Consider the following 15980-nt stretch of genomic DNA (forward strand, 5'->3'; position numbering starts at 1 on the left):
AACGGATGATGTAAATGGTTTATGTTAATGAAGAATGATGAAAAGGTATTGAAAAAGGGACTATATATGTTGCATAATAGTGCACAAGGTGATAGCATAACAGTTAGAGTTTATAGTAAATATTCACTACTTTCAGGAACTCTATAATACAAGTATGTTTATTGTATCAAAACGTTCCTTCATGTCATGCACATTGTAATACTGATCGCGCTTAGGTTGCAGGTCAAAACACTATATCATAAAAGTGCTTAACAGTGAATGGTTCATTACACGAATCGCACACTGGTGGGTCTTCACCTTTAAGTATGTTGCAGTGGGTAATATAAGTATGGCCAATTCGGATTCTTGCAATGACTATTTCCTCCCTACGCATGGTTATGTAGGAGGGAGTCCATTTTCCTAGAGTTGTCTTGATTGCATGAAGTTTGTTAGTCACTGCATTATTCCATGATGCCTGCCATTTATGCACAAAGACTTTTTGACCCTAGGTTTAAAATTTAGTATACGGTATTTCAAAATCAGATGGCTATTGAGTAAGGGCCATTTTAGCTACGCGATCAGCTTTTTCATTACCTTTAATATCAATATGGCTAGGTAACAAATCGTATATTATATTGTGGGAGACACTCAGCTCGGTATTTTCGACGAGTATGTTTTTTAATAATGGATTCTCCAGTTTTCTGTTGTGTAGTGACTAGAGTACTGATAGCGAGTTGGAGAAGAGGATACTGTTTAAAATATGTTTATTTTCTATATGTTGCAGAGCAAGGTCTATTGCTCTGATTTCGGCTGAAAAAATTGATGTTCCATTTGGTAAGCGAACTTGCGTTGTGTGATTTCCACAAACAAAGGCTGCAGAAGCCTTTTCCTCATCCTTTGATCCATCGGTGTAAATTTTTGTGTAGTTGTTAAATTCGGTGAGGAGTTCACGGTAAGAGTTGTGGAAGACAGAAAGATTTGTTTCGGATTTTTTCCATCGTCTAGCGTAAAAAGTACTTTTCGTTGTTTAAGTTGCCAGGGTGGTGTTTCGGAGATGGACGTTTTCTGAATTTTAGAACGATCCATTTTTTACTGTCAAGGCTGGATGATATTCTAATGACAACGGAAGGTATGGCGTTTGGTTTATTTTCGTATAAGGTTTTGTATTTGGGTTGAAAAACAGCCTAAAAAGCAGGATTCAGAGGGTTTGATCTTAATGTGAGAACATAATGTGCGGAAAGCATTCCTCTACGATGCAATAACGGTGGTTCGTTCGCTTCAGCTAGTAGGCTTTCACACGGGGATGTTTTAAATGCTCCCAGATCCAGCTTATTCCCTGATGATGATTTGGATCAAGCATTTTAAGATATGATTTTCTGGTTGAACCATACACAACGCAATCATAGTCCAGTTTGGAGCGTATATACGTTCTATATAAATTGAGTGTGACTTTTCTATCAGCACCCCAGTCAGTGTGCGCTGCTACTTTATGTAGATCGAGAGATTTTAAGCATTTAGCTTTTAAGTTCTTTAGGTGTGGAATAAAGGTCAGTTTTCTGTCAAAGATTATACCTAAAAATTTGGTTTCCTCAACAACTGGAATAGGAGTTCCGTCCAACGTGAGGTTAGGTTCATCGTAATGTTTTCGTAACTGACAGAAATGCATGCATACTGTTTTGGATTTCGAGAATTTTAAACCGTCTGCAGTGGCCCAATTTTGAATCTTGTTTTTATTTTGCTGTAGTTGTCTGTATGCATGTGCTTTGATCGATAACGTATTAGAAAATCATCAACGGATAACGAGCAATCCACACGAGGAGCCAAACACTTGGTGATGTTATTAATTTTGATGTTGAAAAGCGTCACAGATAAATTACTGCCCTGGGGCATACCCATCTCTTGCTCGTGCAGATCTGAGAGGGTAGAGCCCACTCGTACTTTGAATTATCTGTCTGAAAGAGGGCAGACGGCCTTTTAGACCTAGATCTGCAGGTCATTTAGTATCCCGTACTTCCATGTCGTGTCATAGACCTTTTCTAAATCAAAGAAAACCTCTACTAAATGTTATTTCTGGATAAATGCATCGCGAATAAATATTTCCAGTCTAACCAGATGATCATTGGTGCTACGGCCATATCGAAAGCCACTTTGGAAAGGAGATATTAAATTGTTAGTTTCCAAGTACCATACAAGCCGAAAATCGATCATTCGTACCATTGTTTTTGCACACACAGCTGGTGGGTGCAATAGGTCGGTAGCTGTTGGGATCTTCGCTATCTTTACCTGGTTAGGGAACTGGTATTACAGTTGCTCTTTCAAAATTGTTGGTACATTACCAGTAATCCATTAATCACTGAAGAGTTTCAAAAGAGATGTTAGTGACGATTCTGGAAGGTTTTGAACTAAAATTGTTATTGTTCAATTTCAGATGTCGGAGAGGATTTTGTTTTCTCTTTCCGTTGATTTTGCGTATAGTGTCCCAAACTTTCTTAATAGAGGAAAGAGAGTTTAAAAAAGAAACATATAGCAGCAGGCAGGGCGAACAGACCAGACTCGTTTTCCATATAAAAAGCTCTACAGAAAACTTTGTTCGAAGAAGGGCTGATTTACCAAAATAAATGCTTCCACGATGATTAAAAATCGCCATAATATCCGAAACACACTATAGGTCAGCCCCCCCCCCCCCCCCCCGCTGCTGTCTTTGTAATCTTTTTTTGTATCCAAATACTTTGTCAAGGCCAATTCGATATCTTGTTCGAGGATCATGCAAATTTACAGTTATAAATCAGTGAGGAGCAGCTTGAGCATGACTAAAGAAATTTCTGACTATTTCTTAGAGTGTGTGTATCTATGCCGTTAAAAACAGCTAAAATATTGCAATTATCTCTAATTACTTTTGGTATCTGCGTGTACCTCTGAGTTACATAAATAACATCAGTGTTTTTGTGTCTGCCTCGGGAAAATATTCTTGCAGGATTGGGGCCGATTTTTGATTTTTGAGAACTTTATTGATCGCGAATGATTCTTTAAAAATCTGAAATAAATTTAGGACACTTCGCCCTGCCTGCTGCTATTGAAACAAATCCATAACGAGGCTAAATGTCCGCTGATGACATCACTGAAAAACAAAACAAATCGCATCGAGGCTAAAAAATCCATCTTGAGGCATTAATTTCATGACATAATTAGATCATTTTGGGTTATGGGGAAATGCACGATATTCCTATAATAATAATATTTTATCGCGCATTTCCCCACATCATAAATGTCAAGATGATGACGATCAGATTTTTGTTTTCTGATTTATAAAGTCATCTATTGATGGCTGGGTATTTCGTCGAGTAAAGTATTCAGGAGATCTTGTTATGTAATAACAACATGAAGAACGATAATCTTTTCCACCACAATCTTGGTATATCTTAATTTTACCTCGCAATCCCTGTTGGCAAATTATACATGGTTGAGGCCCTAAATAGCCTTTTCTGATTAAATTATTATGATACCAACAGTATTCGCCGCGGCAATTTTGCCCACAAATTTCTACTGATTTTAAAGGTAGCCAGACGCATTTGTTCATGATATATATATATATATATATATATATATATATATATATATATATTATTTACGTTAAAATTTATTTTTTAATTAGAAATATATCTTTAAGTCCGTATACTATAGGATGGGTGAAAAAAATGTTATGTTGGTGATTTAACCTGAATAATTGATATTGTTCTATAAAAATCTAATTCATGGCTGTAACATTTTATACAGGTTTAATATTAGGATCACCATTAAAACAGTTGAACATGTATTTTCGTAAGGGTTTATGTTATTTGTATTCCCAAATACATAGTCTACCACTCATATTACACGTTTTATGTTATAATTTTAGTAATATGTTTCTAATTATAACTAACATAGTATATTGTAAACATTATGAAAGATTCCATTTGGTAATAGTTTTATTAGAAAATGCTAATAGCGACCTGAGGTCAAGTAGAGAACTATATTATCTTGTCATGGGAAAATATATACATAAGTGCTTTAAGATTTAACAAAATCAGTTTATATTATTCCGTGACCATTTTATCATTGGGGCTGAAATTTATATTTGTATTTCTTCTCTGGAAATATAAAAGTGCTATGATAACATTCTTGGTAATAGAGACTTCACTTTATAGTGAAATTTCAATAAGGATTAAATCTTCGATTATATTATTGTGATTCAACAAAAGATTGTTGATACATCAACACTGTTCCAACCAACACAGACACATCAACACTTTCGGCGTTAGATTTAGTTTGGAATTCCACGGATGTTAATGCAGGTGTATTATTAGGACTTGTGTCTGTAATTCGAGGATTATTTTCGGATTTAACTCGCAGTGCCGTCAATTATTTGTATTTTCACCTTGTATGCTAGGGAAATAAATTTATTTCATTTTACAAAACTTTTAGTTTTGCACTATTTACGATTACTATATTTTAAGACCAGTGAGTCTTAATAGCCTGGCAGAGGGAAGTAAAATCAACTTTGCCATATACAGTCTTTAAAAGTGTAATTTGATAGAGATAACTCTGTCACACACAGTGAGGATGTAAATGGTGGAATGCAATCTGTAGTGACTCTGGTTTAACCTTAATCTTAGGCATTAAGAAATGTTATACAGTCTGGACTCTAAACTGTATTATATATAACAGTTGTAAAAGAGTTAACGAAACAGCTATTCCATGAATATGTAATCCAGTTTACTGATGTTCCAACGCGAAGGAATAAAGTCTATAAGAACGTTTATATTGTAGATTCTCCATTTGTGAATCAGCATCTATATGGAATGAGTCCTTTCAAACAGGAATATTTGACAAAAGAAATTCAGTATTCTGTGAAGATTCATTTAAAATTCCAAGTAATACGTTATACTTCAATTATCCATGTATTCTTCCAAAGAAAAAGTCTGGATTTGCAGCTCCAGATGGACTTGATCAGTTTAAAGTTATACCCTTGCAATGAAAAGATGTCCAGCAACATTCCAAAATTTGATGAATTTGTTAACATCTGGTCTGGATAATTGAAACGCATACATGGTTGACATCAACTACAACCATACCTACTAAGACCACTTTGAAACCATTTGTACATCGGCTCAATGATGCAGATTGGATGGTTAATATAGGTAGAAGTGAACTAGCCGTGGACAAGTTGAACACTTATAAGTTAATATCAAGTCTCTCTCTGTATTCCCAGTTACTGTTAGAAGAACGAAACATATTCGATACTTAGTTATTACTGGATGTTGTCCATAGTATTTCCAAAAAGTCTTCCATAAATCCAAAGCCTCTGACAAATTCATTTTGGAAAGAAATTAAAGTGTTGTTGGTCTGAGAAATGTCCGGAATATTGTGACAAGTTAGTGACCATACCTAAAATTGCACCTGTTCTTTCCGCAGTCAAATTTAGCCAATTATCTAAAATATATGTTGATGCAAGTGATGTAGTGATTGATGGGATAGTATTTCAAGGAGATACGAATTGTGTTGATTATCCAATGTTTCGGAACATAATCAAGCAAAGGTACATTATTCCAGAATCCAGAATTAATGTTTGGAATTACATTTTGAGGTGAATAATATTTCAGCTCTTTCTCTGGTAGCTAAATTTAGAAATCACGATATCCATACCTTTCCTAGCTAAAATACACATGAAAAACCTGGAAATTGTTGAGGCTCAGCTTAATCCTGCAAGAATGCAAAATTGATATTACATGTAAATACATCATGGAAAATATAATATGATACACTGTAGCATATGCACTATAACATGTACATAAGTGATATATTGCTTTATTTTGTGTAATTAAGTTTGGTGTCATTAGTAAGAAAACCAAGCTAATGAAAGTCAAATTATTATAGAATTATATGCATATCTAACAAGACAATTGTAATTCATTAGGAACACCTTTGGATAATTAGGAGAATTTGGATTGTAATTTAAACTACTGCAATTGTTGGCGCTATAATTTATATTGTCGGAAATAAATCGCTTGCTGACTTAGCTTACATGATTGGTTTCAGTTTTGTTCTGTTACAAATTATATAAACATACCAATAAGCACTTAACATCAGGTATATATATATGAATAAGAGAGGGTGCCCTATAAGGCAAGACACTTCAAACAATGTATAAATTTAACTACAGTTGAGGTGAACTGCCTCTAACAATGTTACCCTTTATCCCCAGTCTAAGCATATGGTCATTTTAGCAATATTTCCCACAAGTACCCATACTTGCGGTCCACAATTTCCAATCATACTATCATTTACCCACAATGTTAAACGTATGAACCGATTTAACATAGGATTTCTCCCATGACCCAATATCGCCCTAGCATGCTAACCTATGGGCTAATGTTAACTCGTGTACGACTCCCAATCCTCCATACAGCTACTAGTATGAAAATACGTTATTATCTTCTTGCATCTGCTCCTCATGGTGGGTTGAGTTGCGATGGTGTAAGAAGTAAAGACAAATTCGTGGCAGATACAATGCTATGACTTAGATCAGTAACCGAATCCAAATTAATCATACTAACAAAGAAACGTGTTGGTTTTTAAACCGGTGTTTAAAAGTATTATTGATATTACAACGATAAAGGGAGTAAAACCACTTTGTAAATGCAACCGAGCAAGTACTCTCTCTCTCTTTCTCTCTCACACACACACACACACAAACATTCATCGTTCATAATGACTATTTATATCTTTTCTAGGCGGCATCAAAGGAACTAGAGCATATTATTGTTGGAGCCATTGACTTCGGGACTACGTTCTCGAGTTGGGCATTCTCGTTTAAGCATGACTATCAGTCTAATCCAACAAAAATTTACACAAAATCCTGGAACAGTGGGACAAATATTTCTGTTAAGGCACCAACAACAGTTCTCATCCGTCCCGACCAAAAAACATTGGAAGCTTTTGGATACGATGCTGAGGACAAATATGCGCAATTGGTTGCAGATAATCAACATCATGATTGGTACTACTTCAGGAGATTCAAAATGAGCTTGTATGAAGATAAGGTATGAGAACGCCTAAAAAGAGGACGAACATATATATATATATATATATATATATATATATATATATATATATATATATATATAAATATATATATATATATATATATATATATATATATATATATATATATATATATATATATATATATATAAAGAGTACAAATCGTATGTCATATGGCGAATACCAGTCATATCAAGTGCATTGGATCCAGCAAGGGATCACGTTTGTCAGGGATTGATTAAGATAAATGTAATAAACTGACTACGAACCATGCAAAACTAGTATCTAACTTGATAAGCGTGTTCGACTCTTAAATGAGTCTTTCTCAAAGGCAAATACAAAACATAGACAAGACAAACAAATAAAACAGAAAAACCGTTATCTTAGCAAAAGTGTATGTGACCCAGGACTTGCGACGTGTAACAATGTGCGTGGTTGTCATGAGTGAGTGAGCGAGTGATCGATCACGGTGCATGATTCCCGTGCGTCAGGAGTATTACAATCACTTCCCCGCCAAACTAACAAAAAAGCTTCAGGCATTCCTACTCTAGATTGGAGACGGACAACACCTCGAGTTTTGCGAGTTGCGAAGAGCACTGGTCTTTCACGCAAGTGAAAGACAAGGGATTGAATACAATTTTTAAAAAAAACTAACCTTTCGAGTCTGTATTACCTCGAACCATTAATAAATCCCACAATCGACGAGCTAGTTTATTTCAACCCGAAACGATATAGAGCTCACACGTACATGACTATGACTTGTTGCATATGCATGAATATATTTTATATTGACATAGAAATCGATGACCCATAGAGACATCTGTTATTTTATGCAAATTTATGTACGCGCACATTATATCTCCGATACTGTACTGTTATGGTTGTAATTATAGGCTATTGGGTGACTAATAAGCACATATAAGATCTGTAGCATCCAGTATGTCGGAGAAACAGAAAAACTACACAAAAGGATCAATCTTCGTAGACCTGAGTGGATGAAATAGAAGCTGTACAGAAACCCAGTCGCAGGGCAAACCTTCAGTGATATAACACTTAAAGCAATTGCTCATAGCCCCAACTGGACTTCAGAAACCAGGAAAGAAAAGGAATATTACTGGATACGACGCCATAGAACACTGAAACCATGCGGTTTAAACAAAGAAGACTAGAAAAAGACAACCGTTCACAAATAAAATTATCTCTTTGCAGCCGACATGTTTTCTTTTCAATAATTTTCTAAATGTGCTTATTGGTCACCCAGTAGCATATAATAACTAATTTGCGCGTACATACATCTGCATAAAATAACCGATGACGCTATGGCTCATCGATTTCTATGTCAATATAAAATATCTTCCAGTATCCGCAACAAGTCATAGTCATGTGAAGTTTTGCAAATACAACAGATTTTCTGTTTTAGTTGCTTGTCTTGTCCATGTTTTGTGTATGCCTTTGAAAAAGACTCATTAAGAGTCGAAAGCGCTTAGGGTAGTTAGATACTAGTTAAGGAGATAAGTGGAATATGTAATGTCTGTAATATTTGCACACTATCCAGCATCAATGATAAACAAAATGCACGTAATTTAGTCCATTCATTAATTCATAATCTTTTACCTGATTGTCGCCATGTAGTAATTAGCAGTATTAGTTTATTCGCATTTCAAACTAAAGAAAAGCCCTCGATGTAACAAGCAAACAGACTGGTAACTGTTCTTTTCTTTTTCAGTAAATGACCTATTTCAATAAAACAATGTTTCGTCTACCTCCAATTTTTAATGTCTAATGTTATGACTTCTAAAACAAATTAAGTAAATAAAATGGAGGGACTGTTGTATGAATGTGTACAAATATTTACGGACTTTTTATATATTATCAAAGACAGTGAACTACATCACATCTGTTTCTTGAAAACATAGACACGCCCATGCAAATATGAAGACCATATATTTATCAACAAACTTGTGTTCGATTCTAACTGCCAATACATTGACAGTGATTGGGATCCCTTTGCCACAATCAGCTTTGAAATTATAAATTGATGATCAAATTTACTGTTTTATGCATTTTTATATCCTTGATGCCGTTTGTTTTTTAATCGGTAGGTGGGTAAAAACAAACTGGAAAGTGTATTGATATTATAGTTAGCATAATTCCACCAATGAGGCTTATATTACAATATAACCCCAATAAGGATTGCATTATTAAAGATTAAAACTTTTGTACATTGTAATATTTACAATTTTAAAATACGTGCCATGGCAATTATTCCTCATTATTCAAAATATATTCGAACAGCTGTTAGGATTCTTCATCCATTGTAAATGACGTATCAACCATTACAAATCAAAGGAATATCGTTGTGATTGCAGACACTCAGTCGTGTGAAACAGATTGAAGATGAAGAGGGCAAGACACTTTCTGCAATGACGGTCATCAGTCTAGCCATAGGACACTTAAAGAACGACTTATTATCCGTGTGTGCAGGACAGATAACAGGAGGGATGTCTGAAAAAAGCATTTTCTGGGTCATAACTGTTCCAGCTATATGGGACGATAAAGCTAAGCAGTTCATGCGTGAGGCTGCTATAAAGGTTTTGAGTTTGATTTCGTTTGAAAATAATTACATAAGTCTTATGATAAAAGGAAAATACCTAACTTTCATCGTACGTCTACATGTAGTTTGAATATATAAAGAAAACAGAAACCATACCAAGAAATAAAAAACACAATCCCTAACATAATTGATTTTGTAATTGTAAGTCGCTAATACAATGTTTGGAAGCGAACGTTCTTAGCCTTTCCTTAAAAGTTAAAGTAGACATACTTTATTAAAAGCTAAACACAACTACCACTCGCTCGGACATGAAGGTTTTATTGCCCGATTATCCGTCTCTTCTAAATTGAATCTATCCATACTTTCAGAATTGTCAAAAACACCAGACTAAATTAAATAATTGAAACCGTTTTTGCGTTGAAACTAATTTGCATTCTTTTTTATTTCACGTTACTTCACGCCGTTCACTGTAACCCACGTTATTAATACTAGAGAAACTCTTGATCAAAGTTTGCATTCATAGACTTTGCATCAAAACCTTTCGAGTTTAATCGCAGTTGATCTTGGATCTTCGTCTAATATTGTTTCATTTGCTATAATTTTACATATACGACTGTATGAACAAACCCTCTTTTAAATACTTATTATTCAACTTTAGCAAACGGATTGTCCATGTAGCCAGACCTCTCAATTATTTGCTAATACAATAACTCTTTACACCTTAGTAAAAAAGCGTCGTATTCATAAATACTCCCGAAGTTTGAAAACCGAACTGAATAAATAACATAAAATGTAACAATACCTGGGTAACTATGGTCACAAGCTAAGATAAGTTATCCTTGTTGAAGCCATTCAGTTGTATCGAAAATTATCTTTCTTTAGTCAAACGTTTTCAAAGTAATTAAAATAGAACACACAGTGAACACATTCTCCTAGAATCTAAAATTTTGCCGTTGATACGAATATGTAATCAATAGGCCATACGTTTATGGTTCCATTCAGTTTTTCTTCTTTGTGTTTTTCTTGTAGTAAGAGATAAATAAGTTCATTAGGGATTTGGATGATCAAACTTATGTTTGTCTCAAACTATTGTCATATTGATCTGAGCTGTGTTGTTACTACTAACATGTTTCTTTTTGATCACTAAGGGGACGTTGTGGCCATTTTTATGTGGTCGTCTGAATTCATTGTTCCGACTTAATAGTTCATGTGTCTTATCTCGTTTATAAGAACGCGGAACGATATTATAAACTGAATATCCCTAAACACCAGCACTATGTACGTCGTCAAAAAGGGAATTGAAACATAAAATGTTTCAAATAAACATAAATCGTTGGGTTTTTAAGTCTATGTTAGAACGCGAAAACGCACACCTGACAATGCAATAATCGGCAAGTTGTCTTAAATGGTAGGCGCAGTTTAAATGATAAGGAAAAGGGTTTATTTTACAATGAATTACACCAAACAATTTCCAGTTGTATATGCATTGCATATCAGCGCGTCTGATTGATTGATCTGTAACTAAATTCTAAATGGTGATTCCCTGCCCACTTTTTGCGTATGAAACAGTTATGTTCAACAACATGCTGAAATATATTGAAGAGTACCGTTGGATTTTGAACAGATTATTTTTCTTAATGTCGATCAAAGTTTCAGAAGTAAAGTATCATGCTTTGCTATTTCCGACAATTGCATTTACAAGGATTTCGCAATATATTATATTGTTTCTTTAAAGGAACTCCATGCAACGAGGTGTATAACTATAGTAATAATAATAATAATAATAATAATATATTAAAAACTACATGTAATAAAACAAAGTAGTTTCATGTGACATAACCTTTACATTCAAACGTTTCACTTGCATTTTGTCATATTGTGCATGCCTGCAATAAATGCTACGATAAATCATGCATTAGTTTAAATGTAGTAATTTACATGTTTACATGTGTTTTTTCATTACGCATAATATTTTATGAGTTATGCAGGTGAGTATTCTGTAGATGAAATTAAAGTGGACAGTTAATTGTAAATTTAAGTTGTCATTAATAAACCGATGTCATCTTCAGAAATATTAATTTCTATTTTTTTAAATTACCGGTCAGTGTCAAAGTTTCTATTTCTCTGTTTTTGAAGTACATGTGAAAGTAGTTATATATTATAAACGCTGTGACACAGCAATTAGTTGCTCAAAAAATTTAAATTTTTATGATATTTCAAACGTTCACAAATTATACGCATGACTATTTTAAATCAATTACAGGCACATTCATTTTCATTTTTTTTAAAAAATGATATGACTTCATTTTCATAGTGAAATTCCAAACTGTAGGTTGTGTTTCAGGTTCATGTGCTATTAGATACGATTTTAAATATTCAAATGGATACTATGTTTAAGTCGGATGATATGTTTGGTATCCTTGCTTACTTATGATTATCGATTATCATAACGTGCTCTCTTTCTCAGCACCAAGTCGGTGGTATCAGGTGGCCAACCTGAAAATATAGCAACGACAATTTATGGTCCGATTGACAAAATGACAGACCATGCTGAAAAGGTGTTTATTTCCCAGTTACCTGTTCATGGTTACCATACATCCTGGTATAAAAAAAAACAAATCTGCGAACGGAACATAAATCTTTGCCAGTAGGATATGTTCTCGGTGTACTAGCACACCGCAAGTCAAGCAGCGAAATAAACATATGGAGGTAGAATCACCGCCTTGCTATTTACCCCACAAAAAAAAATTTAGCACGACGAAATGAATTAATAACATTATACTAGTAATACATATGATTGGAAAGGATCAAAGCAACTGATCCAAAATGGTGAGGACAACTGGCTGTGGCCAACAGTATGTCAATGAATATTGATAGGTAAACGCCCATCATTTGAAAAAAGACGGCGTTCTTTACCCATATAACCAATGCTGGTTTGGTGCAAGTGGGAAAATTCGAACTACAATGGAAACTCTGGAATCCTCAAAACTGTGTGCATGTAATAAACTGTTCTGTGAGAAATGCTGTCAGAGACCATTTTATTCATTCATTCATTCATTCGTGTGGTCGTTGGGCACAAAACGAGTATTTCACTCACTGGCATACGACTTCCCTGGTAAGGGCCAAATTTAGAACTAATCGACCAGTTTTAGAAGCTGGGAAAGATTCTTCGTGATCAGGGAAGCAAACAGTGATTCTGACACAATTCAGCAGTGACGAAGAAGCAAATCTGGCACTCTAAAGTTGCAAACGGAGGAGAAACCTAAAGGCTAAACGAAAACGTTACATTTTCACAAGTATGGCTGTGGATGCTCGAAGCTGACGCCGGCTCTCGCTGAAGAACAACTATCAAAGACTATAGGTACAGTCAAGGTGATATTAACGTGAACGGTCGCGCGACAGCAAGGTGTTTCTGCGTCCATTCGTAGCGTTTCAGGAGATTGATCGATTAAACTTGGAACAAAACACCCTGTGACGTTTCATAATCTCGGTGTGTCATGGAGACTAAATGGTCATCACGGTCCAACCGAAGAAACTCAGCTAGATTTTGATCATAGTCATGTATCATGTTCTTGTCGCTTGCTTTTGTCCTTATGTTGCGTGCTCATAACGCTGACACATAGCTCCATATATCTCAGAAGGAGTTCACAGTCTTGTATCTTATATGCTACTTTTCATTGGAACATCTGGATTAATTCGGATAAATTGCCGTTGTTGTACATATCTGAGTATGTGCGGACAAGACACGTACAGGTATCGATGACTACAGATTTATTGCGGTTATATTGTCGGACAAACACTGTTTCACGAGTGGAATAGGTGGACTAATGAAGGTCGACAACAAAAAAAAAACATGTAATATTTTCTGAATATTTAGCCAAGTGAGCTAGATCATCACGTGTAGTTGATCATGCGCGTAATTCGCATATAAGTATGCCCAACAACATAAACAACCTGAGTCAATGCCAAATTACAAAAATATGATCAGAAACCGACAGAAACTGTAGAGCAACACTACGATAAGCGGCGTCGCAGTTGCATTCAGCTATACATGGCAGGCCAAATACAGTTGTACTATATGAGCGACATATGATTTATTTTAATAACGCGCGAAAAGCACATTGTGGAGTGCAAATAACATTGTCGGTCTCAGAGGTTTCCGATATGGCCACTATCGCTGAAATATCTGGTTGATTTTCGCTGCAGCACTAGCTGTTTCAGTGGCCGCTGCTTTGGTACTCTTGGGCATGCCAGACACGAAATAGTATAAGACACAACGGGAGGCATGAAACAAAGAATTTTTCAAACCAAAAAGGAAACGTTGCAGGGGCAAAGAAGAACACCATAACATTAGCGAGCAAATAAAACTCCGGGCAGTGAAAATATCTATGTGGAATTTTGATTTGCTGGATACGGTGCGGAACAAAAACAAAAGCAAACTTAAGAGCAGTTACATGCATGATTGTTTACCGGCGGCGACAAATATACGTGAAATAGAGCAGAGGGGGCGAATCGGACATTTTGTCCAATCGTCATTTGGCTTAATTAATACTTTCTGCACTCAGCGGATCCGGTGTCGTCAGCGCCTGGTAAAAAAAAAACGACGTCGTCGTCGGGGGATCGTCCAATCGTCATTTGGTTTAATTAATACCTTCTGCGCGCCGATCTCCAGCGTCGTCAGCGTCCGGTAAATACATCGACGACCGCGTCGATGTCATCGCCCCCTCTGCTGCTATGATCTTACAAACAGAGTGATCACTAACTCCTCCTCTTGTAGATCAATTAGGTTATTTGACTGATCGGTAAGTCTAAAATTAATTCTCGTTAAAAACCGATTATGGCATCGCATATAGACCGGATTAATCGGGTTCTCAACGATAAAGAATCCCGGAGGGGCTGTTGGTGAAAATGAATAAAGGATATACCCCTGTTGAGCTTGATTTGATTGCTTGGTATCTACCTGGTAACTCCCTTCGATAGCATCACACACTAGATTGATTGCTATCACCGATGCGATATTTACGTTGTATGGAGCAATATGCCTACCACCATCTCCGTTATCGTGTCTGAGGATATAAGTTGACGGGCCGAGAAAATCATTAAGAGATTTTCTTAGTTCTGGTGCGTTGTATCCTGGAAACTTGAGATCGGGTAAATCGTCTTCTGTGATATTATACTCGGTTAAAAATTTTTGTTTATTACCATCGCTGTTAGCAGATATTGTCTCAACGATTCGCTTATTAATATATTCCATGTCTGATATAAGTTGGTTTAACACCTCAACGTGTTTTCGTGCTTTTGTTTTCCGTAGCTGTTTTAGTTGTGATTGGTAAATATAATTAATCTCGGTAAACGCACCAGTGATATCATTTAAACTAACTGTGGCCGCGGCGGACAATTTAGGAGTTTCCTTATACGGAAAATACCATTGCATGGTATTCCTGTCTTGAAATATAAACCCGCTGGGTAATAACGCGCCTTTTATAATAGACAAATCAGTTCGATACCGGGGATTAATCTCGTGATACGATTGCGCATTCGTGTGCAAGTCCGCGGAGATTTCATGAGGTGGATTCTCGGGCCAACCTAGTATGGTTCTTATTGAACTGTTATAGATATCAACCATATACCCCGGTGTGCTTATTTCAATCGTCGACGATAACGTCGGTTCATGAACCGTAATAGCGATTTTTGATTCTTTTCCTGTGATTGATTTTACCCTGCGTTGAAATTCTTTATTGATTTGTTCCATTTGGTATGACCCAGTTGGTATTGTGACCTCCTTCCAGTCTGGGGTCCCATCGGGTTTATTTGTCCATGCAAAAACCAGCGAGTTATTAGGTTGTTGTCCGTTAAATGCGTCCGATGGTCCGATGATAATTGTTTGGTCGGCGTAAAATGGGGAAAGTGTGGTATTTATTTTTTTATAGGACTTTCTACACTTTCCCCATACACGGAATTTTGTTGGGGAAAGTGTGGTATTTATTTTTTTATAGGACTTTCCACACTTTCCCCATACACGGAATTTTGTTGGGAAAAGTGTGGTATAGGATTTTCCACGCTACATCTGTCCCGAAGAAATGGGCCGCCCGGGTTTAACCTGACTCAATTGGCGAATTCGGGTTGTTGTTGTTGTTGTTTTACAAAATAAAAAAATTTCCATTGGAATAATGCCCCATCGGCGAATGCTAACCGACGAAGACGTCAGGGAAATCATGCGGCTCCGTGGAAAAACACCAATATCGGAAATAGCTGATCGGTACCGAATCAGCTACCAGCGTATCTACAAACTATGGAAAAACGAACCCGACAACGATATCAGAATGATAGATCTCAGCATCGACGATGAAATAAAACAAATTGTTGA

The 15980-nt window shown here is 35.9% G+C and overlaps 1 protein-coding gene across 1 annotated transcript in view; it reads left to right on the forward strand.

Moving 5' to 3' along the window:
• Positions 1-328: 328 nt before the first annotated feature.
• LOC149782399 (heat shock 70 kDa protein 12A-like) overlaps positions 329-15980 on the forward strand; it is a 54633-nt gene continuing 38981 nt past the window's right edge. Inside the window, exons 1-3 of the mRNA XM_089935129.1 lie at positions 329-379; positions 6750-7058; positions 9429-9650. Of these exons, the coding sequence (XP_089791255.1) occupies positions 329-379; positions 6750-7058; positions 9429-9650 (582 nt within the window). The remainder of the gene's footprint in view (positions 380-6749; positions 7059-9428; positions 9651-15980) is intronic.

Source organism: Sinohyriopsis cumingii, chromosome 15 (assembly GCF_028554795.1).
Source record: "Sinohyriopsis cumingii isolate HCF-2022 chromosome 15, ASM2855479v2, whole genome shotgun sequence".
NCBI lineage: Eukaryota > Metazoa > Mollusca > Bivalvia > Unionida > Unionidae > Sinohyriopsis > Sinohyriopsis cumingii.